A 22,605-nucleotide genomic window follows, 5' to 3' on the forward strand; every position below is an offset into this window, starting at 1 on the left:
GAACTCCTGGTTTGTGCTTGAGAGTGGACCTAGATTCCAAAGGTTATGCTCTATTTAGGGGAAGGCAGAAGCCAGAGCAGGATGTAGTGGGAGATCTGCAGGTGATTTGCAACAGATCAGCATGGATTTCAGACAACCAATGGTTGAAAACAGCAATGCTGAACTCCAGGTATCCCTTATAAACTGGGCAAGAAAGGAGGGAAACAGGAATAGATTTGACTATGAATTCTTCTTCTGGTACTAGGGGGAAAATCTCTGTGCTCAGAAATGAAATCATTTCCCACAAATTCACATTCACCTTTTGAGGTGCTCTTTTTGTACTTTGTTCTACTTGATTGACAATCTTCAGCACTCCAGTGGAAAATGTACAAGTCTCAAGTCTGCTTGCTTTTGTTCTTCAGCATGTTACCAACTTGGGACTTTTGGGACAGAGCAGTCTTGGCAACATATCCAAATCCAACATTACTTTAGGGGGAAGAAACCTTTTCTCTAGATGCATCCTTTTCTAAACCTCTCATCTTGTACACAAGATGTGTAGTCTGGCTACCGTCTCCATGGAAGAACACTAAAACAGGAAAACCCACTTTATACAGCTTGGAAAATGAGAACTGCCTAAGAGTTTGGCTCTCTACAAACAAATGTGTGAAGGATTGAGAGTTTTTAGCAGACCACAAGATAAATGCAAGTAACAGTGTGATACAGCGGCTAAAAAGCCAATGCCATTGAGGGAAGTAGCAGTTCCACTCTATTCTGCTTTGGTCAGATCATACCTAGAATACTCTGTCCAATTTTGGTAACCGCAGTTCAAGAAGTGTACTGACAAGGTGGCCAAAGATCTGGAAACCAAGCCTTATGTGACTAAGGGAGCTAAGTATGTTGGAAGAAGCAAGGCTGAGAGGTGACACGATTTGTTAACTGCTTGAGTCAGCCCTGACTCATGGTGAGCCTATGTGTTAGGCACCTCCAAGCCCTCCTATCCTCCACTGCGCTGCTTAACTCTTGTTGATTCATGCCTGTGACCTCTCTCACTGAGCCTAGCCATCTGGTGTGTCATCTTCCTCTGAAGGGATGCCATATAAACAAAGCAAGCTTGGCTTCTACTGACACAGAGCAGTGGATTCAAACTACAGGAAAAGAAACTCCACCTGTGTATTAGGAAGAAGTGTTGGTCTCCCCATCTTTCAAGGTCTTTTAAACTGAATGGGCATCTTTCAGAAGTGTTGTACTTGTGCATTCCTGCATGATCGAATGGAAGATGCCCCTTCCAATTCTTCAAGCTGTGAAGCCTCATCTTTTAGCTGTTGATAATGTTAGCCTACTTTATAGGCTTGTTGTAAGGCTTCTAACAGAAGAAATGCAGCTGACATGCTTGCAATAATGCAAAGTGCTAGATAACCATGAGGCCTTGCATTCACCATTCCAAAGGCCATGACTGTTTTCTGTCTTGCCTTGTAGGAATCCCACTCTACTGGGTACTAAATTCTTATCACAAATAGTCTCCCTCAAACATCATTTCAAAAGCCTTTTCTTCCAAGTGTGATACTCCCCTTTCTTTAAAGATTAGGGCTCAGCGGAGTGCTATGATACAGCTGGCCCACCATGTTTTCAGGTCTGAAACATTAAATGCTTCCCTATTTGCATTAAATACATTTATTGCAAACAAGTTTGTACACAAAAATAGGTTCTCTCTCTCTATGCCATTCACATGCAACAAAAGGAGGTCAAAGCAGAAAAGCCACTACCTACACTGCAAACTGTTTAGCCTATACAAATGTTGCTCTTTGCCACATAGGGATGGTCAGACTGCTCCATCTCTTCCTAGAATGGCTCATCCATGCACAAAAGTGGCCAGTGAAAGGACTGGGGAGGTGGGGAGGCGGCAGACGCTTCTTCCTAGGAGCCGGATGTGTTGTTGCTGCCGAAGCGTTGGTTGAGACTGTGGAGCAAGTGCTTGGGCAGGCAGTGCCAGGAGCTGGCCAGGATCTCTTTGAAACACATGATGGCCTCCAGGCACAGCCTGTAAAGTGTGGGAAGAAGAAGAAAAGATGAACAGCTAAGACCATCTGCTCGCTGATTTTGTTAAATAAGGGGGCAAAATTGCCTAAGTTTCCACTAGTATTTGAAATATCATCTGGCATGCTATCTGAATTACACCAGCAGCTCCACTTTTTCCAGGGCAGCAGACAGGAAGGTAGACAAAACCTGGTTCTGAGCAGCCTGTTCCTCCAAGGTGACATGGTCCTAGTGCCTGCAGGATTCCAGCTTAAGACTTTTTAGGGCTCTGTTAATCTACTGAGAAGCACCTGCGACTGTGACCTGCCCTCACCACTTTCTCCTTTTCTGTAAAGTGGAGTGGGAATCCTGCAATTTCCCAAATGCTGTTGGACTACAGCTCCCATCTGCCCTAGCCAATGGTGTGGAATGCGGGGAGTTGTTCTGTACAATCTCCCTGCTTTAGCGCAGTGATAGTCCACAAGCCATCAGTTTCTGCCCTTGGCAAGCGAAGAGAGAACTGTAGCCAATCAGCAGAGATACCACTGCATGGAGCATCCCACCCCCATGACTAGTCCATGCCATTAGACAGCTTTGGAGGCACTCTAGATTACAGTCACTTTGGACTATAGTGAACTTTGTACAAAGTAAGATATGGCCTATGAATGAATTTCAGATGTCCATGGGATAATCATTTGTAATGTTTTATGTATAGCATTGTTTTCTGTAAAACAGGACCTGCCCCATCTATATTCATCCCGAGCACAGGCTTCCCAAACCTGATGACTGTCCTGTGGATGTTTAGCCATAGAACTCCCATCATTCCTGACCACAGGTCAAAACATTTGGAGGGTACTGGGGAAAACTGCCCTCCCATTTCTGAATTCCATGTAGTGGGATGGATTTAGGGCTTAAGAGGTCTGAACCAGGCAGATACTCAACAGATTCAGCTTTCCTTATCTTGGATGCAGAAAGGAAACGACTGCGGCTCCATGGAGCTGATAAAAAGGGAGTCCCTTGACATTAATGTCTAGTTGTAACTGACTGTAGGGGGGCAGGGCTCATCTCCGTTACTGAGCCAAAAAGCCAGCATTGTCCAAGGGCTGCTCTGGTGGTCACGTGGCCAGCATGACTGCACTGAACGCTGTTAGCTTCCCACTGAGAAGTGGTACCTATTTATCTACTTGCATTTGCATGCTTTCAAACTGCTATGCTGGCAGAAGCTGGGACTAATGACAGGAGCTCACCCCATCATGCAGCACTTGGGCCTCGAACTGCCAACGTTCCAATAATCAGAACTGGCATCTTAACCAGAGCAGATAAAAGGGGGAAAAACCTTCAGTTTCCCCTTACAAGGCAGGCAGGCCTAAGAAGGCATCCTCTCTAAACTGGGTGACTTCGCAAGTATTGGCATTGTAGTCCAGCCATGATTGGCCAGCACAGCTGACGGGATGAAGGAAAGTGTATTATTATTATTAACCTTTATTTATGAAGCGCTGTAAATTTACACAGCGCTGTACATGCAATCTTTTTAGTTAGACGGATCCCTGCCCTCGGGCTTACAATCTAAAAAGACATGACACAGAAGGAGAAGGGAGTGGTGGAGGGAAAGAATAAGAGGTCCAGCCGTTACTCTCTACCTCCAAGGCCTGGATCAGGGGAGATGGACTGGAGGGAGGGCTTGGCTTCATAATGGATGGTTAATCTTCTTCCAGGGAAAATACATACTCACAAGTAGGATAATACATATACAGAACATAGCAATACAGGAAATGGATCGATAAACAGCCAACAACAGAACATCAGATAGTAAGCGACAATTATGCGATGCCTGGGAAGGCTTCTCTGAATAGGATGGTTTTCAACTCCGTTTTGAAGCTGGTTAAAGAAGTGATGGCTCTTGCTTGTGGAGGAAGAAGGTTCCAGGAGTGAGGGGCAGCAAGTGAAAAGGGGCGAATCCAGGATGGGGCAGAGGAAATCCTGGGCTGAGACAGCAGACCTTGTAGGCCAACAAGTCTGGAGGGCACTGGATTGGGGGCTCCTATCAGAATTATTGACAGTTACTCTGGCTACCATTTCACAGATGCTCTCATGCCATAATTAATGACCTTAAATTCCCATCATGTGTGTTCAACCAAGAGTTAAATAGAAGTGTGAAGAAAGTTTAAAAATATAACTATACCTTACAAGAGATTTTGGTTGAAGAGAAAACACAAGTATTTCATTACTATGCTCCTAGAGGGAAAAACACAACAGTTAATACTGAATCTCACAGCTGAAAAGGCACATTTCATTTTTACGCCAGGCCTAGGAGCCAGTGGGGCAGAGGACATTGGGTTAGGCTTAACCCAGAGCAACAGGACCCTGATTTAGACTTGAAACCTGTTTTGCCTTCACACTGTTTCTCAGCCCAGCCTCCCTCACAAGACTGTTGTAAAAAGGGATCAGGAGACTCCCATGTATTTATTAACCCCACTCCCTCTCCTGAGATCACAGTCTCTCTTGTCACTAGTTTCCTGAAACAAACTCAATGCAGTTAGAAAAACACATAAAAGGGTATTGTTAAAATTTAATTAAACCATCCATAAAGTTAGAAGCATTTAAAACAAATCGATTAAGAAATAGAAATCAGCAAAACTGCGCTGTATTAAAAGTCCTTGCATTAAAGTCTGTCAGAACAGAAATAGCTTCTAGGAGTTCCAAATTCTGGGAGCTGCCCTGTTCTGTATTTCCTCCACTTTCCACCATCTTCCCTCTCAGATAACTGGGAGCCAAAGTCTTTATAGATCACAAGCAGCACTTTGCCCAGTAATGGAGTGGCAGCCATCCTGGGAGAGGCTGGATACAAATAAATATTATCATTATTTTAAATTGAACATCTCTTTTCTTGGTAGGGCTACAAAGTCTTGAACTGAAGTCAAAGGAGTTGCACAACCAGGCTATTAAGCGCCACATCAAATGGTTAAATCTAAATGCAAGGTGAAATAAATGATCATACTTCATCCCTATTTTTCTTATTCAGAGCTTAAGGACCACCAATTGAAGTCAAAGACTTCCATACTTCCATAGTTTTTGTGGGTTTTCAGGCTATGTGGCCGTGTTCTGGAAGAGTTTATTCTTGATGGTTTGCTGGCATCAGAGAAGATGCCAGCCACAGATGCTGGTGAAACGTCAGGAATAAACTCTTCTGGAACACGGCCACATAGCCTGAAAAACCCACAAAAAAGTGAGGACCGTGACTGAAAAGCCAGGAATCAGTCTGTGCTGATGGGGCCTCTTATAGTGCTTCATTTTGCTTTCCTCCTCAAGGAAGATGGATTTAACCATGTTTCTTCTAGTTGTTCCCAACAGGCTGGTGGCATGTGTGCAGGCAGAAGCTTTTGCATCAACGCAATCACATGAGATGACATGGCAGAAGGGGCTGGAATTGTCTTGGTGACTTAATGTTGCTGTAATTGTAGGTTTCACAATGTTAAATACTCTCACCAGCATTTCACATGGAAGCATCCTTGCACAGTATTTTTGCCTAGCTGCATAACAGCATCCCAATGCTGCTAAGTACTGCGTCTCTTTAACTCTAACCCAAACTGCCACCGAAGCCACGCTGTGAGAGTTGTGTCATGCTCTGCCTAAGTACACAGCCAGAACTTGATGCTCTGCACACATCAAACAGGATCTTGGCTACAGAGGTTTACTAAGGGGATTGCAAGCTGGTTTGGCCACCACTCCCTCAATGTCCTCTGCCAAAACTCAGCAACTCAGAGCTCATGTGTGTTTGGAGTAAAGACTTACTGCTCTCTGATGGGCAAGTAAGTTGTTGGCGCAACCTCCAAAGACGATCACCTCACCCTCATCACTTGCGCAGGCGGTGTGCCAGAGCCTGTAAACAGAACACACAAAGCAATGAAAAGACCAAAGCCAGTGGTGGCATAAAGGCACAGAGGAACACTTTAGCCCTGGCATGAAGAGGAAGGACCATGGGAAATAAACACATCTTTTCAGCCAGCAGCTACCATACATCAAAACCAGGGAAAGGCAATACAGAACAGAAATCCTGTCCACAGTGAGCAAGCTATAACTATTCTGCAGAATTCCATGCTGCTTATGATATTTATACCCCAGCCTTCTACAGCACTTCATACCTTTAATTATGGAATAACTGAATTATGCAACATAATACTGTATAACTAAACCAATGACAGCCAGAATTAATTCCAACAAAGGGTAGATCCACCAAACTGTCAAATGGTGAGTCAACAAGTACATCAGTTTCATTTATTCAATAGGTCTTCTTTGGACTAACAACAGGGTCCAGCCTGTTTCATGACAGCATGCTACAGCTGTTTCCCAATACAGTACTCTGCTTCAAAGTAGACAATTTTCAAAGGCAAGGACACTTTGGATGTTGTTGTTAATTCATATTTATTTCCTGGCTTTCCCCCAGTTTGGGACTCAAAATGGTTTATAACATTTAAAACAAAACTAGTTTTAAAATTCACAGCATACAAAAGTTATACACTAGTGACTTATGCTAGTGACCTATGCATGTGTAAGGCCCTCTCTGAACAGTGTGCAGAGGGTTTTTCTCTTGCTCTTCCACTCTGTCCCTAAACCTCTCATGCTCCAGGAAAGAATGCTCCTGCTGCTGTTCCTCTTCCTTACCAGAGGGAAGTTGAGGGAGGTGGTTCAGACCATGAAGATCTGGTTGCTTCAGGGGGAAAGGAAAAGGTGGGTTCACACTCCATTTGAGAGTCCACCTTTGTTGGCCCTGTCTCCTCAGCTGATCAACCTGAGACCTGCTGCTTCTGCCTCCCTTCCGCACTGATCAACAGCAACAGCAGCAGGAGGAGTCCTCCCCCCGGGCAGTGGGAGGATGTGGATGTAGGACCTTCACCAGTATTCCTGTGTTCTCCCCCAACAACATAAAACCAACAAATACAGGGGGCCCTAGGTACGCACTAGAGTTTGGTTTCAGGACACCTGCAAAATCAGTGGATGCTTAAATACCATGGCATAGTCAAATGGTGTCCCTGATATAAAATGACAAAATCAAGATTTGCTACTTGGAATTTACCTTTTTAAAATATTTTCACATTGTGGATGAAATCACTGGATAAAAAAAATCTGTGGATACCAAGGGTCAACTGTATTCATTTTTGGATTTCAAAGGAGAAAACTGGTCAATATCCCAAATAACAATAAAACTAAAAGCCCTGTCAGTGATGGTCAATGCAGTTATAGGAGAAAAAAGCAGAGCTATGACTGACTAGGTTGGGGTTGTTCAAAGTTGGCTGTAGGGGCAACCTTCCCAAGCCTTTGGATGTGCCATACTGCAACTCCAATCACACTCTGCCCTTCCAGCACACACAACTGGAGGGCATGCAGTTGAAGGAGTTGTAGTGCAGTGTCACTGCTTCCCTTACCGGGGTTTCTCCGAATAATTGTGCTCAAATTGTATCCATTCATTTTTACTGATGCAGTAGATCCAGGCATCACCTGCAACGTACAGAAAGGAAGCTGTGAGCATGTACTCCAAATACACTGAAATTATCTTACCAACACTGATAGAAAAAGTGGTGTTTAGTCTCATTCTGACACAAGGTCAAACTCACCAGTATCACCTGAAGCTTTTGACTACCCTTTAACTGTAGGGTTCAAGAAGTAAAAACAAAACCCAAGGAGAATCCCACCCCACACACCCCTTCATTTTTACGATACACACACATTCACAAATATTTTCATTAATCTATCCTACTTCTATAAAAATTGAGGATGTTCTCTCTCTTTTTTTGGCAAAAAGTGAGAGCCTGTGAAACTGGGAGGAGGAGAAGCATCTTAAAGTGTTTCCTTTTGCAAACATCAATCTTCTATAAAAGGAAAGCAAGAGATGATTTGGCAGCCAAAGATACTTGGGATGTTGAAATTTATACCAAATATCTTATGTAAGACATTGGCTGGAATCGAGTTGGGGATTTGCATCTTCATAATTGGACTTGCAACTGTAGGGAATAGATGGGAGTAGCTTTACAACATTGATATTCAGTAAGGGGCTGTTATGTTACAACTGAGGAGGACCTGATCCAAACTGGGACACTGGCTAGAGAGTGCCGATGCAGATTAGTGGAGCCCAATATACATCAGGATACTCTTGCCACTGTCCTGTTATGCCTCTTCAGAATTCATTATGGGAAATGAATGGGCTGCGGGGGAAGACAGCTACTGACTATAAGTGCTGAAAACCCACAGCAAGAGAGAGCTGGTAAGGGGCAAATTCAGCGAGGATTCAAGGCCAGATACTCCAGGGGCGAGTATGCAAGGAAGACCACAACAGGATATTCTGGCCTTTGTTTAGTGGCATGCAATAAAGTGGGCCTTTTTAAAAAAGCTTCTTAGCCACCTTAAAAATAAATGCTAAGCACATATCCTACACGCATTTTTGTCCTATATACCTACTGATTTGTGCTGTTGGCACTAAGTAGACTTGCGTAATCACAGGATGGGAAAAAGCAAATCCAAGGCACATATCTGACTGATGCTGGGGAAGGCCCCTTACACAGAAATAGTTTTACTTACTGAGTGGTTGTTTGTCAGTTGTGAACCCGCCAAAGAGGAAGAGATGATCAGATGACACTGGAGTTAAAGAATGCCAAGATCTGCCAACAGGGCAAGCACCTTGTGTGACTCTGTGTTGAGGGTGGGGAAAAACAAGGTTGACATGGCTTGAAGTTGTGGCCAGGTTTTAAAGCCCTGATCTAAATTAAAGGCAATGGTTTTTGGAAAGGTGGAGAAAACTCCTTGAGATGCTTTAACACATAGACAAACTAGATGGTTTATTTGGAAAGTTTTTAGAAGAGTGCTCCCTCAAGTGGCAAAAGATGTCTGTCATGGCACACGGTTTTCCTCACCTATGGTATTTTGTGGTTAGGTATCATGCTTTGTTTTGTGACTTGTCATTGGAAGGTAATCACAAACTCAATTTGCAAGTGTGATTTCTGAGACATATATCTCTGAGGAAATCCCACTGTAGTGGGAGAGAAAACAGGACAATTTTTTAGAATATGCATTACTTTTACCATAAGCCTACATGGTGTAGTGGTTTTAATGCTGCACTATGATTCTGAAGGCCAGGGTTCAAATCCCCACTTTGCCATAGAAACCCAATGGATGACTTGGGTAAGTCACACTCACTCAGCCTCAGAAGAATGCAAAGGCAAACCCGCTCTGAACAAATATTGCCAAGAAACCTCCAAGATAGGTTCACTTTAAGGTCTCCCTAAGTCAGAAATGACTTGAAGGCACACAGCAACAAATTATCCTTAACATCTAATTTGACCCTCAGAGGGTCTTCTGGTTTTATCAATGCAGAATTTGATAGAAGATTATACTTGCTACATGACATCAATAGCAAGAATACTAATTATCTGCAAAAACACCCATATCAACAAATGGTTAGTGAAATTGTTTGAAGCAAAAGAAATGGACCAAATAACATTAGCAACAGACGGAATCTGCAACAATGGAAAAGAGTGGAACTTTCTCATAAAATACTATACAGAAAAATACAATTGTTAGGGAAACCAAAACCTAGAAATAGGGAGAAAATTCAAATAACATCTTGCAAGCAAGAACTTATTCACAGTAAAACAAATAAAAATGTAAGAAAAATAAAAATCGTGTAAAATGAAGTGTAAAGAGGAAAGGAATAAATCACAAGAATGGACTATATTAAAGGAAGAAAAGGTTGGATAAAGACAACACAGAATCAGTTGGGTGGTGGGCTTAGGGTGGGTGAATGGTATCAATTTAAAATTTTTAAACACAAAGTAATGTATCCATTGGTTAATAATCTGTTTTATCTTTAATTTAAAAAAAAAAGGTGACACTTGCTATGTCCACCCGCTCAGGCCCCTCTTTCCCAGCTTATGTTAGATTTTCCCTGGGAAGGTCAAGGGAGGTGGGCCAGATCTTTTACTCAGGGTAACACTGGAAGAAGAAATACAGATTTGAGATGGAGTAGGATACAGGAAAGTGATCCCTGGGTGAAGCCACTGTCCACCACTGCCTGGATGCAAGGAAGGAGGAAACCTGAAAAGGAGGGCAGGAATTTTCCATGCTTGACCCATCAGCTTTACAACAAAAACAGAACAGAAAGGGCCAACTTACATTTCCTGCCATTCCCACGTGTCCAGATCAAGGCAATAGAGATCATTCATTCTAGACTCCTGAGAAGAGAGGGAGGGGTGTGACCTTAGTTCAGTTTGCACTACAAAAAGGAACTCCACTTCTGCTCTGCTTTCACACTTACTCGGTATCTGCCTCCGAAGACATAGCCTCTGTTGGCAATGGTGGCACAAGCATGGGCTGCTCGGGGTGATGGTGATTTACCCTGGGGTAAGAATGACAGAAAGAGTAGTTCAGAAGGCAGCTGAGAAGATGGGAATTATGTCCTCCACCATGATTGTCAGACAAGCCAACATCTGCCTGAATATGGCTGTTCCCCAGATGCTGACTGCTTTTGCTGGAAAATCAGGTGTGAACCTCCTTCCCAACTCACTCATCATGGTTTCTGGGCAAATTAATGCACACATGCCCCTCCAGCAACAAATACCCTTTCCACATACAGGCATACCTCAGTTAATAAAGGCTCTAACAAAAAAGCTTCCTTTTACACAGTCTTTCTATGCTTACCAATACTCCCTTTTCCTCCTGTCTAAATGGAAAAGTTTTTTAAAGCAGATTTGGCATCGGGAAGATGATGGCAAAGGGTGGAAAAACAGACTTTAAGTGTCAGAATGCAGCAGAGTGGCTGGAGTGAAGAATGCAATAAATCTTGAGCTGGAAAACAGCAGGATTCTATTCTAGCTGAAGTCGTAGCATAAGCTTTCGTAGACCTGGTCTACTGAGCCATGCATCTAATTAATTAGCCATGTCTAATTCACAAACTGTAAGCCGCTCTGATAGTTCAGCTGAAGAGTGAGGTATAAATAAATATCATCATCATCTGAGGAAGTAGACCAAGTCTACCAAAGCTTATGCTACAACTTCTTATGCACAATTAGCCTCAAAGATGCTATAAAATTCCGTTTCATACTGATATTCCAGATTACTAAGGCAATGTCTCTGAATTTTATTCTTGTTGTTATGTTTTAAATGCTTTACAATTGTTTTCAACTAGTTCTGCTTTTTTTTAGTAGGATAACTTCTTCGTTTCCTTTTAAAATCTTTTTATTATAATCACTATGTTTTGAGCCACTGAGTTTTAATCTTTCTTGTGAACCATCTGGGTCTCATATTGGGAAAAAGAAGAGACACAATCCATATGTATAATAATAATTAAATTCCCAATTTATGGGAGTAGGGGTTCAAACTGAGAAAGCCTGGTTTGACGAGTCCGTGAATGAGTTCAAGGCAAAGGCTGGTCTCTCTCTTACTAATGACCACACTATGAAGGTTATTTCAAATATGCCCTGGCACAGAAGAAGAGAGAGAAGGATAAAGCAGGAAATACAGTGAGCCCTCGGTATCTGCTAGGGTTTGGTTCCAGGACCCCCCCCCATAGATACCAAAATCATAGGGTTGGAAGAGATCACAAAGGCCATCCAGTCTTACCCCATTTTGCCATGCAGGAACACACAATCAAGGCACCCCTGACATATGGCCACCCAGACTCTGTTTAAAAACCTCCAAAGGAGATTTTGATATAAAACAGGAAAATCAACATTTGCTTTCTGGATTTAAAACATATATACTTTAAAGCTGTGACTGGTGGAACCTGTGGATATGGAGGGCCAACTGCACCCCTGCCAAAGGGAATTCTTATTGGGGTTTACCGTAGTTACAGGCTGGCTCCATGTGAAGGTCTCTGTGTCCAAGACGTGGACGTGATCGTTCCATCCTCGAGGAAGACCTGAATTCTTGAGACAAGAACAGAGATTTTATGACTTCTTTTACTGAAATAGTTATATCCTGCTCCAACATCAAAACATCAGGGGCAGCTTACGATGCTATTAGTTTAAGCAATTTAAAATTAGAACAATGGAAATTTAAAAGAACAAACCTTCTAAAAATAGGATAAACAATTGAATAATTAAAAATTTAAACAATGTAAACCGTGCATCTTGAAGATATTATCTGTTTTGTTTAAAAAAAATTATACTCTACCACACATCAGGGAGGTTTACAATAAAATCAGTTTCATCCATTTAAAATCAGTTTAAAAACAAGTTAAAAAAAATAAACACCCCAAAACATACCAAACAATTGAATAATTAAACTACTGAGTAATTTTGGAAAGTTAAAACAATCTAGAACCTTATATTTTGAAGACATTTTGAGGTAGTAATACCAATATCTCTTTCTGTCCAGCAATTTCAACACTGCTAACTTAAACAGCAGCATCCAAACAGGGCAAGACTTTTCATTTCACAGCACTTTGCAAAATATGTTTTTTTAAAAAAATCAAATTCTTTTAAATGTTTTGGTTACAATTTCAATAATTTCATAGGTCATTGAATGGTTTGCAAGTTTTCTTCCCTAAGCAAATCCTGATCTATAAGAGATTCCAGGATGGAAAATGCAGTGGGACTTACCCAAAAAGACGTTTCATCAAACTCAAACGTCCCAATCTGCTCACCTTCAGGGTAATAGCCGTAGCCACCAAAAAAGACCAACCTGTTCAACACAAGGCATAGGAAGATCAGTAAAAAAGCCATCAGTTTAGCAACAATATCAGTATGAAAAGGGACCTTGTAGCACCTTTGAGACCAACTGAGGGAATGGAGTTGTAGCATGACCTTTTGTAGACTTGGTCTACTTCCTCAGATGCACACTAACCCATGCATCTGAGGAAGTAGACCAAGATCCAAAATATACTGCAGAAATAGTTTATTGTGACACCAAAGCTCTCTGACAGAGATGGTTAAATGTCTCACAAAACTATAGTTCCAAGAATTCACTAGCACTGAGCCAGGGCAGTTAAAGCAGTCTCAGACTGGATTACTTCTGCAGTGTGTTTTGGATGCAACTCTACTAAACCCAATGCTATATTTCTTTTGTGCACAACTCTCAAAGGTGTTATAAGATTCCCTCCCCCCCCCTTTATTGTTGTTTTTACAGCATTTTGAAAGCTGTTAGGTTTCATCTCTGTCTGGTTCTATTTGGTTGTAAGCTGCATCTAACTTGGGGTGGGGAGACCAAAAGGACAAGCAAGTATGTTTAAGATGTTTATCACACTATACTCTTAAAGTGCTACTATTCCAGTTTGACTCCTCTAGCTGCCTCCTGCTGCATTCTGGGATTGGCAGTTTTAAAACTGCCAATCCCAGAATGCAACAGGAGGCAGCTAGAGGAGTCAAACTGGAATAGTAGCACCTTAAGAGTATAGTGTGATAAACATCTAAGACACCAATATACTGCTAATGAAGGATCTTCAGGCGGATTATACTGAACTGCCAAAGGAGCCAAGATAGAAACTGATGTTGTATCTCTTTCAATAATATGTTAAGGCAGTTTTTTATTTGCTCAAACGTTTGCAACTTATTGGCTCAAATGCTAGTTAGTTCTCATCTAGAATAAATCCACTGAATCAATGGGATATACCTATCTGTTGGCTCAGCATTCAACAGTTGATTAAATGGGTCTAATCTAGTTGGGTCTAGTCACTAGTATTTCAGCCTATAACTGCCTTGTTTTTCATTGGCTCAATTATTTTCTATTTCACTACTTCTCATTTTTTAAAAAAATCTTGTTTTAGTTTTATCATTGTTTTAATCTTGCATTGCAATTTGAACATTTTATCCCTATTACCAACTCAAGACCCATGTTTAGATGAAGTCACGATTTTCAAAAACAAATCAGAATCAAATATATCAAATTAAAAATGAATCCAACACATGAATGAAATGAGTACCATTAAAATTTTGGATATTAGTGTCCAGAAGATACAACTGGGAGACTATTGTGAATGGACTATACAGAATTACAATTCTTCTGCATCTGAGGAAATAGACTAGGTCTGTGAAAGCTCATGCTACAATGTTAGTCTCAAAGGTCCTACAAGATCCCTTTGCATGCTGACATTCCAGACTAACATGGCTATGTCTCTGAATTTTTCCTATAGTTTTTTAAAACCCAAACATCACACCATCATTTCCAGCAGGACATCTGAAAGTAAGGCTTCATTACTTACTTGTTTTTATATGCCCAAACACCCAGTTTGTCTTTTGATGATGGGGGAACTCCTTGGCACTCCACCCTGACCCACTGCAAAACTTCTTCATTCGTTCTGGAATTCAGCATGTAGAACTGCAAGGAAATAAAGACTTGTAGACAACAGACAACATCCTTGAAGTTCAGCCATCCACCATGGAAATTTGTGGGTTTTTTGATATACAAAAAGAGAAACCGTAAAATAATTCTGTGACAGGAACCTTTGCTCTCTCCCTGAATGAAACTAGGAAGAAAACAGGGTTGGGAAAACCATGGCCTTATGACAAAATGAAATCAGAAAACCATTAAGAAATTAAGTTTCCAAACCATAGAAGAGTGAAAATAAAGCCCTATCAGACACAGAGCAATACAACATCTACTTACACTCAACATACCATTTTAAAAAAGGGAAAGGAAACAGGGCACACACACACAAAGGAGACTCGGAACGGGATGCACCACACTATGCCATGTCTCCACCAGTCACTGACCTTATTTGTGTTCCCGCGCGCATGGTGGCCCCCAAACAGATACAACACTCGGTCCATACAGACAGCACAGCTTCCCGACATAGAAGGGGGAATATCTCCTGATGTTCTGTGTTTCGTCCTGCCAAGGTGGGAGCAGAATAATAATAATTGTTAATATTATTTTATTTCTTCATATCCAGTCTGTTCCCCAGCCATGAGACTCAAGCCAGTTTAACAACAATTAAAACAGACACCTGTAAGCAAAAACATACAGAATGTTTCAATTGTGATGTTTTAACTGTTTTATTGTAATAAGTTTTTTAAGAGTTTTTATTTGTGAGCTGCCTTGGGTCCCTTTCTGGGAGAAAATTGGCCTAGAAATAAAATAAATAAATAGACATTAAATTATTTATCTACCAACTGTAAAAACATATCCTTTAAAGAGCAAGAACTAAAGCACTTATAAAGCATCCTTGATAGCCAATTACCTCCCAAAGACCTGTAAAGGCTTCATCTGATATAGGAAGGGCACAATATTTAGGTTCAACAAACACCTTTTCTGTTTCTCAGTGACCCTTTTTTATTTTGATAATGAAAGAGCAGGTGGCCCTGCTTTACAACATTTGCTATGACTTGGTGCAGCAGGACTTATTTAATTTTTTTTCTGACTGTGTAGGCTGCTGCCCAAAAATCTATGACTATATATACTCAAGTTTAAGTCTAGAAATTTAGGTGAAAAAAATTGACCCCAAAAAACCTGAGTCAACTTGTCCACAAGTCAATGTAAGTACTGTATATATTGGTAGAATTCAAAGATATAGCTGTGTTAGTCTGTAGAATAGTATGTAGAAAGATCTTGTAACACCTTAATCTGCCCTGGAAGCACTGACCTTCTTCTACTCTCTCATCCATCCAGCCTTCAGTATGAGCACAATTAGTTATTGTTTTCCTTTCTTTGTCCTTTACATCCTTCATTAAATGCCCCTAAGTTTTACCCTTCACTTATCCACAAGTCATATCAAAATCCATAATTTTGGCCCCCAAACCTGCCTTCGACTTATATATGAGGTTGACTAATAGTCAAGTATATACAGTATTAATAAAGCTTGTTTGACCTTAGGATGTCCCATGACTTTTTGCTGGTTTTGCTGTATTAGGCTTACCATGAATACATGCCTTGAAATATTTTTGTTGGGGTTTTTTTTGCTCAAAACTCTCTCAATCCTTTGGGACTCATTGCATATCCTAAGACCCAAACTCTGCATTTATTTATAGGCCGAACGAACTTTATCAAGCATCTCAGAATGGCTCACAAGCAAGAAATAAAACAATTTAAAATTTAAAAAAGAATACGGTTTAAAGACAGCATTGAAAACAGCTTAAAGACAGGGAGGTGGAGATATGTCACTGAAGTACTGTACCATCTTCCAGTTTCCATGTTATAGATCCAGATTTCATCTCTGGGCAGATAAAAGTCATAAAAGCCCCTCACTTGTGCGTTCTAAAAGGAGAAAGAAGTGTCCCATTATCACATATATATAACAAATACTTAATAACAACCGCTTTGTCTTCTGAACAAATCTTGCCAAGAAAACCCCATGATAGGTTTGCCTCAGAATTGCTGTAACTAGGGAACAAACTGTAGGGACACAGCAGCATGCAGATCTATGTACATAAAGAGCACCTCCTCAGAAGAGGCCCCGATTCTGTTGAATGTGTAGATAAGGCGCATGATCATGTACATGAGCCCATGATGCCCACTCCCCCCAGATTCTCAGAATGATTGTTGTCTCAGTCCTTCTAGGATTCTTCCCCTCCACATCTTTCCACAAACCGCAGGCCACTTGCCCACTCAAGTTCAACGTACATTCAGGTCTTCTGGTGGGCATTTACTCCAGACAGCCAGGTCTAGGTTGGCAACTGTCAGCCAGAGGACTTCCTCTTCAGCTGCCCCTAGACTATGGAATGACCTGCCGGAAAAGATTCAACAGCTGAATATACTGCCTGAATTTAAAAGAGCATTAAAGACCAATCTCTTCTGGCAGCCTTATCCAAATGGTTTTTGTGAATGTTAAAGGATGAATTTTAAATGTGGGTTGTTTTACTATGCGTACATCTTATTTGTCCTTTTATATCGATGCGTATTTTAATGGATGTGCTTTAAACTGATGTTGTTATTCCCTGCCTTGATCCGTGAGGAGAGGCATGGTAAGAAATAAATATTAGTATTGTTGTTATTGTTATTATTATTTCAACTTCTGTGGGCAAAAGGAAATTCACTGCCTTGTTACTCTACTTGGTCCAAATGTTGTACCAGTTTTTTAAACAGAGGCTGGATGGCCATCTGTTGGGATACTTCGATTGTGTCTTCCTGCATGGCAGAAGGGGATTAGACTGGACAGCCCTGGAGGTCTCTCCCAACTCTATGATTCCACAAAAGCAGACAGGAGTCCTTTTGCCACTCACCTTATATCCCCCCCAGACAAACATACACTGCCCGTCAGTGACAGCTACATGGCCGCTCCGTTCCGCAGGGCTGCCATTCTCTAGTGGTTCCAAGTTGTCCTCAGCAGGAGGCGGCTCTTCATCCATTGGCAATTCTTCATTGTCATCTGCCATGCCGGAGGAAGAATGTCAGTCTTCAAAGGGGGGAGAAAACAAGAGCAGAAAATGTCAAACAACATGGTCAAAGGATTGAAAATCCTAAAGTCCTATGAGGAATGGCTTTTTGGTGGGGGATGTTTATTTAAGACTAGAAGACTGAGAGGTTAAGTGACAGCCATCTTTAAACATCTGAAGGGTTGTTGGGTGGGAAATGGAGTGAGCTTGTTTCCAGAGACTAAACTGTGAAAGTGTGGATTCACATGGCAAGAAAATTACACTGTGACAATGCAAATATCAGAGAATCATAGAGTTGGAAGAGACCACAAGGGCCATCCAGTCCAACCCCATTCTGCCATGCAGGAACTCTCAATCAAAGCATCCCCGACAGATGGCCATCCAGCCTTAAAGACCTCTAAGGAAGGAGACTCCACTACACTCCAAGGGAATTTGTTCCACTGTTGAACAACCCTCACTGTCAGGAAGTTCTTCCTAATGTTGAGGTGGAATCTCTTTTCCTGTAGCTTGCATCCATTGCTCCAGGTCCTAGTCTCTGTAGTAGCAGAAAACAAGCTAGCTCCCTCCTCAATATGACATCCCTTCAAGTATCTCCAGGCTAAACATCCCCAGCTCCCTAAGTCTTTCTTCTTAAGGTTTCCAGGCCCTTCACCATTTTAATCGCCCTCCTTTGGACACGCTCCAGTTTCTCAACATCCTTTTTAAATTGTGATGCCCAGAACTGGACACAATATTCCAAGTGGGGCCTGACCAGAGCAGAATAGAGTTGATAATTAAAGTGGTTTGATCTCATACAGCCCCCCCCCCCCCCAGAAACAAGGTATGGGGGAACGGTGCACTAATGAGTCCAAAAATGCAAAACAGAGATACCCATCTTAGTTTAAGAGGATTTTCTCTATTACCCAGCAAATTGTAAGAGAGATACACATCCCTTGCTGTGAATGAGCGCTTGCTATTTATCCTGACAGCAGCCAGAGCAGAGAGAACAAGACGCCAGGCGTCCCAGTAGCAGCCTCACCCTCCTCTAAGCTCAGCGTCTCAGGAATGCCCTTTAATGGAGTTTAGAGGAAAGCCTGCCCTGCAGCCTTGGGTCAGAAGAAGAGGAGGAGCAGGCAGCTTCAAGGGAACTCCTGGCTTCTAGTTATTTGGTTCAGTCACAAGAAATAACTCAAGCCTTCCATGGCTTTCTGAGCAAGAGAATATTGGCCATGACCCATGGATTCTCAGCCTAAAATCTTGGACGTTTGGTGCTTTCAAGAAGATTCATTGCCATCTGTAGAAAAAAAGAATCAAACCAACCCAAAAGACCACCGCTAAGTGGCTGCAGCATATACGATGTTTAAGCATGATTCAATACAGCAAACCTCCCTGGCATCTTGTACATTTATAGTATCTTGATTTGAAAGGGACCCCAAGGGCCATCTAGTTCATCCTCCTGCCATGAAGGAATACACAATTAAAGTTGCACTGAGAAATGGCCATCCAGGCTCTATTTAAAGACCTTCAAAAATGAGAGTTGACCATCCATGGAGAGACAGTACAGTGTAGTGGTTTGAACACTGGACCATAACTCTGGTGACCAGGGGTCAAGCCCCCACTCAGCCATGAAAACACAGTGGGTGATCTTGGGCAAGTCATACTCTCTCAACCTCAGAGGAAGAGAGATGCAAAGCCCCATTTGAACAAATGGTGCCAATAAACCCCCATGATATGTTCACCTTAGGGTCACCATAAGCTGGGAATGACTTGAAGGCACACAACCACCACCACCACCAGCCTCCAAGGCAGTCTGTTTCACTCTTGAACAGCTGTCAGGAAGTCCTTCCTAATGTTTTGGTGGAATTCCTTCTCTTGCCATTCTAACCCATAGGTTCATGCCCTAGTCTCTGTAGCAGCAGAAAACAAGCTCACTCCATCTTCTACATGACATCTCTTCAGGTATTTAAAGATGACTATATCAAGTCACATCCCAGTCTTCTCTTCTCCAAGCAAAACATCCCCAGCTCCCTAAGCTATTCTGCATAGGGCTTAGCTTCCAAACCATTTGTCATCTTGGTCATCCTCCTATGGACACATTCCCGCTTGTCCAACAGATTTCATTTTCTGAAACCTCACTTGGTTTGAGTCAATCTGCTGGCTTTCTGAACCGCTGAATGAATGCTAAGCCCCCCTTATGGAAGGCACAACTCAAGACTAACTAGTGCAAAGCACATAAGACACTCAGCAGACACTACACCCCAGGAAACAGCAATTGAAACAATTTCTGCATGAAGGTAAGCCAATATAGCCAAGTCTGGGCACAGAGCAATAAATCTATCACCACCTGGCAGCCTATTATTTACTTCTGCCACTGTGTTGCCAACTGGAAGACCTGGTCTAGGCAGAAAGCTATAGAAAATGGCCTGCCATTATGAGCAACTTCTTTTTTCTATGCCCCATTTAACAATGACCCAATCCTGGTAACTAGGTATGTCTGCATATGGGACATACTTGGGGCTTGGCTATTACACTCCCTCCATGCAGCTGTGGAAATGGGTTGTGGTTCCCCAAAGCTCATGCTAAAACAGGTCAGTCTTGAAGCTGGCTCAAATTCTGGCCTTAAGTTAATCAGAAACACTGTTGGAGACTGGGAGGCCGGGGTCTGGATCCTGGCTTGCCCTCAAAGCCCCCTGGGTGACCCTGGGCAAGAAGTCACACTCTCTCAGCCTCAAAGGATGATGATGATGATAGTAAGGCTTTTACTTATATCCCGCTCTTTGTTAAAGCCATCCAAGGGCATCCCTAGGGCCATGGCAAACCCCTCCGAAGGAGCCTGACAAGAAAACCCAGTGATAGGGCCGGCATGAGTTGAAAACAACTGGAAGGCATGCAACCAACAACTACTAGCAGTGCTACTCCTCCAAGGCTGTCACTTGGCTCTAAAACAAGCCCAGAGTAAGGAGGAAAGATGGAGGAAGACTGCCTCCTTGATTAACTTCCCGGCTTTTGTCTTCTGGGGCTCAGCGCTGTGGAATTCTGGGAACAGCTGCGCTTCTCTTCTCTTTTTGACACTTTTACCAGAAAAAAACACAGATTGATTTAAAAGCAGGATCTTGTTGTTTTAAGAAGCGGGAGAAGAGAGGCCTTCGGAAGCCGACTGGGAAGGAAAACGCGCTTCTTCCCAGTCGGGACTCCGTCGAAATCAGGGCCCTTTGAAGGGGGGAACCTGCCACTCACACTCCACTCAACGGACCTCCGTCAAACCTGAAGACTCTCGCCTCGTCTCCAGACGTTCCCTCTCCGCTGCCTCCCAAGGCCTCCTTTGGCTCCGGATGTTCACTGCCGCCAGAGCGGCTGACATTCCCGGAGCGGAGGGGCTTCTCTCTCTCCAGAAGCAGAGCATGGAACAGGAGCGAGGCCGAGGGCAAAGGGACAGGGCAGACTCACCTCGGCAGCAGGGCCTCCAAGAATGTCAACATCCGCCCAGGAAACCGGATATCCGCCCCGCCTCCCTCCTCGCACCGGAAGCACCCGGAGCCAGAGCCAGAGGGAGAGCTCTCGCGCGCCCCCTGCAGGAGCGGAGGGCTACCTTCTGTCAATAAGGGGCTGCTGCATGCAGAGGGAGTGGGGTGTGTATGTAGTGGGTGCTCCCTTTAGTTCACAGGGTGTGGAGTGAGTGTGTGCTCTGTGGTCTCACGACTGGATTACTGTAACGTCCTCCTGGCTGGGCTTCCTGTTTCTCACCTCCGTCCTCTAATTTCTGTCCAGCATTGAGCTGCACACATTATCACATCCGCCCACCACTGTGACCATATCTCTCCTGTGTTGGCATCCCTTCACTGGCTCCCCCTCCCTTTCCGCATCCAGTACAAGCTCCTGCTGTCGACGTTTAAAGCCCTCCATGGACTGGCCCCTCCTTACTTATCAGACCTTCTTTCTCCTCACCTTCCCACCAGGGCCCTCCGTTCTGGTAGTCAAGGTCTGCTTTCACAGCCCAGGATTTCCTCTGGCCCATCTCGGATTCGCCCCTTTTCACTCGCTGCCCCTCACTCCTGGAACCTTCTTCCCCTGCGAGCAAGAGCCATCACTTCTTTAACCAGCTTCAAAACGGAGTTGAAGACCATCCTGTTCAGGGCAGCGTTCCCAGGCATTGCGTAATTGTCACTTGCTATTTGATGTTCTTTTGTTGTCTGTTTTATTGAATCATTTCCTGTATTGCTATGTATTTTATATGTATTATCTTACTAGACAGGCCCCTTCTCCACCATCTTTCGCTTCTCCTTTTGTGTCGTGTCTTTTTAGATTGTAAGCCTGAGGGCAGGGAACCGTCCAATTAAAAAGATTGTATGTACAGCGCTGTGTAAATTTACAGCGCTTCATAAATAAAGGTTAATGATAATAATAGTACATAGTGGGTGTATGATTGCAGGTGGGTGTGCTGCGTGTAGGACGTGTGGTGCATGTAGTGGGTGTGGGGTGTGATTTGGTGGAGTGTGTGTAGTGGGTGCTGTAAGTAGTGCATGTGGTGTGTGTGTAGTGTACAGACTGTAGTGGGTGTGGTGTGTGAGTGTGTGTATTATTATTAAGCTTTATTTATGAAGCACTGTAAATTTACGCAGCACTGTACATACAATCTTTTTAATTAGACGGTTCCCTGCCCTCAGGCTTACAATCTAAGAAGACACGACACAAAAGGAGAAGGGAAAGGTGGTGTAGTGGGTGTGGGGGTTGTGTGTGGTATATGCATGTAGGGGTGTGTGCTGTGCTTAGCGCATGTTGTGTGTAGTGGGTGTGAGTGTGCTGTGTGTAGTGTGTACATGGTGCGTGTGCTGTGGGGGTGTGTGCTGAGTGTAGTGCACATGGTGTGTGTGTAGTGGTTGCAGGTGTGCTGTGTGTAATGGGTGTGGGGTGCACCAAATGCATCTGAGGAAGTAGACTAGTGTTGCCACTGATGATAGGGTTGCCATAAGTAAAAGACAACCTGAAGGCACACAACAACAACAGAAATACAGTGGGCCCTTTGTGTCCGCTGGGGTTTGGTTCCCAACAAATCCATGGAAGCTCAATGGAAAAATGAAGGTTTGCTTTTTGGAATTTACACATTTCAAAAATATTTCCAAGCTGTGGCTCCTTGAATCTGCAGATAAAAATCCATGGATGCAGAAGGCGACGTAAAAAAGGGGCCTTGTGGCTCCCTTGAGGCTAAATGAAAGGAGGACTCAGCTTGGAGAGAGTGTGTAGCACCTGCGAGACTAAGGGAAAGAAAGAAGTTGGCAGCATGAGCTTTCCTGGACTTCAGTCTACTTCCTCAGATGCATTTGGAGATTTAAGTAGACTT

The 22,605-nt window shown here is 43.0% G+C and overlaps 1 protein-coding gene across 4 annotated transcripts; it reads right to left on the bottom strand.

Annotated features, from left to right (window-relative positions):
* Positions 1-570: 570 nt before the first annotated feature.
* KLHDC2 (kelch domain containing 2) lies at positions 571-20,769 on the bottom strand. Of its 4 annotated transcripts, none has more exons than XM_042455095.1 (14): positions 20,715-20,769; positions 17,136-17,308; positions 16,091-16,170; positions 14,691-14,808; positions 14,180-14,295; positions 12,582-12,663; positions 11,823-11,906; positions 10,298-10,378; positions 10,156-10,214; positions 8,566-8,675; positions 7,416-7,488; positions 5,785-5,872; positions 4,175-4,227; positions 571-2,017 (listed from the first exon to the last, which is right to left on the bottom strand). In XM_042455095.1, exons 2-14 carry the CDS (start codon positions 17,286-17,288, stop codon positions 1,894-1,896), a joined length of 1,221 nt encoding a protein of 406 aa, XP_042311029.1. In that variant the 5' UTR covers positions 17,289-17,308; positions 20,715-20,769; the 3' UTR covers positions 571-1,893. The 4 variants fall into 4 exon arrangements, with proteins under 4 accessions (XP_042311029.1, XP_042311040.1, XP_042311023.1 ...); XM_042455106.1 differs by lacking the exon at positions 20,715-20,769 and adding an exon at positions 20,505-20,706; XM_042455089.1 differs by lacking the exon at positions 20,715-20,769 and adding an exon at positions 20,521-20,705.
* Positions 20,770-22,605: the final 1,836 nt, after the last annotated feature.

The sequence above is a fragment of the Sceloporus undulatus genome, chromosome 1, assembly GCF_019175285.1.
Source record: "Sceloporus undulatus isolate JIND9_A2432 ecotype Alabama chromosome 1, SceUnd_v1.1, whole genome shotgun sequence".
In the NCBI taxonomy this organism is placed as follows: Eukaryota; Metazoa; Chordata; class Lepidosauria; order Squamata; family Phrynosomatidae; genus Sceloporus; species Sceloporus undulatus.

Coding starts and splice junctions, on each gene's coding strand:
- KLHDC2 (XM_042455095.1), bottom strand. CDS start 17,288: ATGGCAGATGACAATGAAGAATTGCCAATGGATGAAGAGCCGCCTCCT. Junction 10,379..11,822: donor GGAGCCAGCCTGTAACTACG/GTAAACCCCAAT, acceptor TTCTTACCCCAG/GGTAAATCACCATCACCCCG. Junction 2,018..4,174: donor CAACCAAAATCTCTTGTAAG/GTATAGTTATAT, acceptor CACACTTTACAG/GCTGTGCCTGGAGGCCATCA.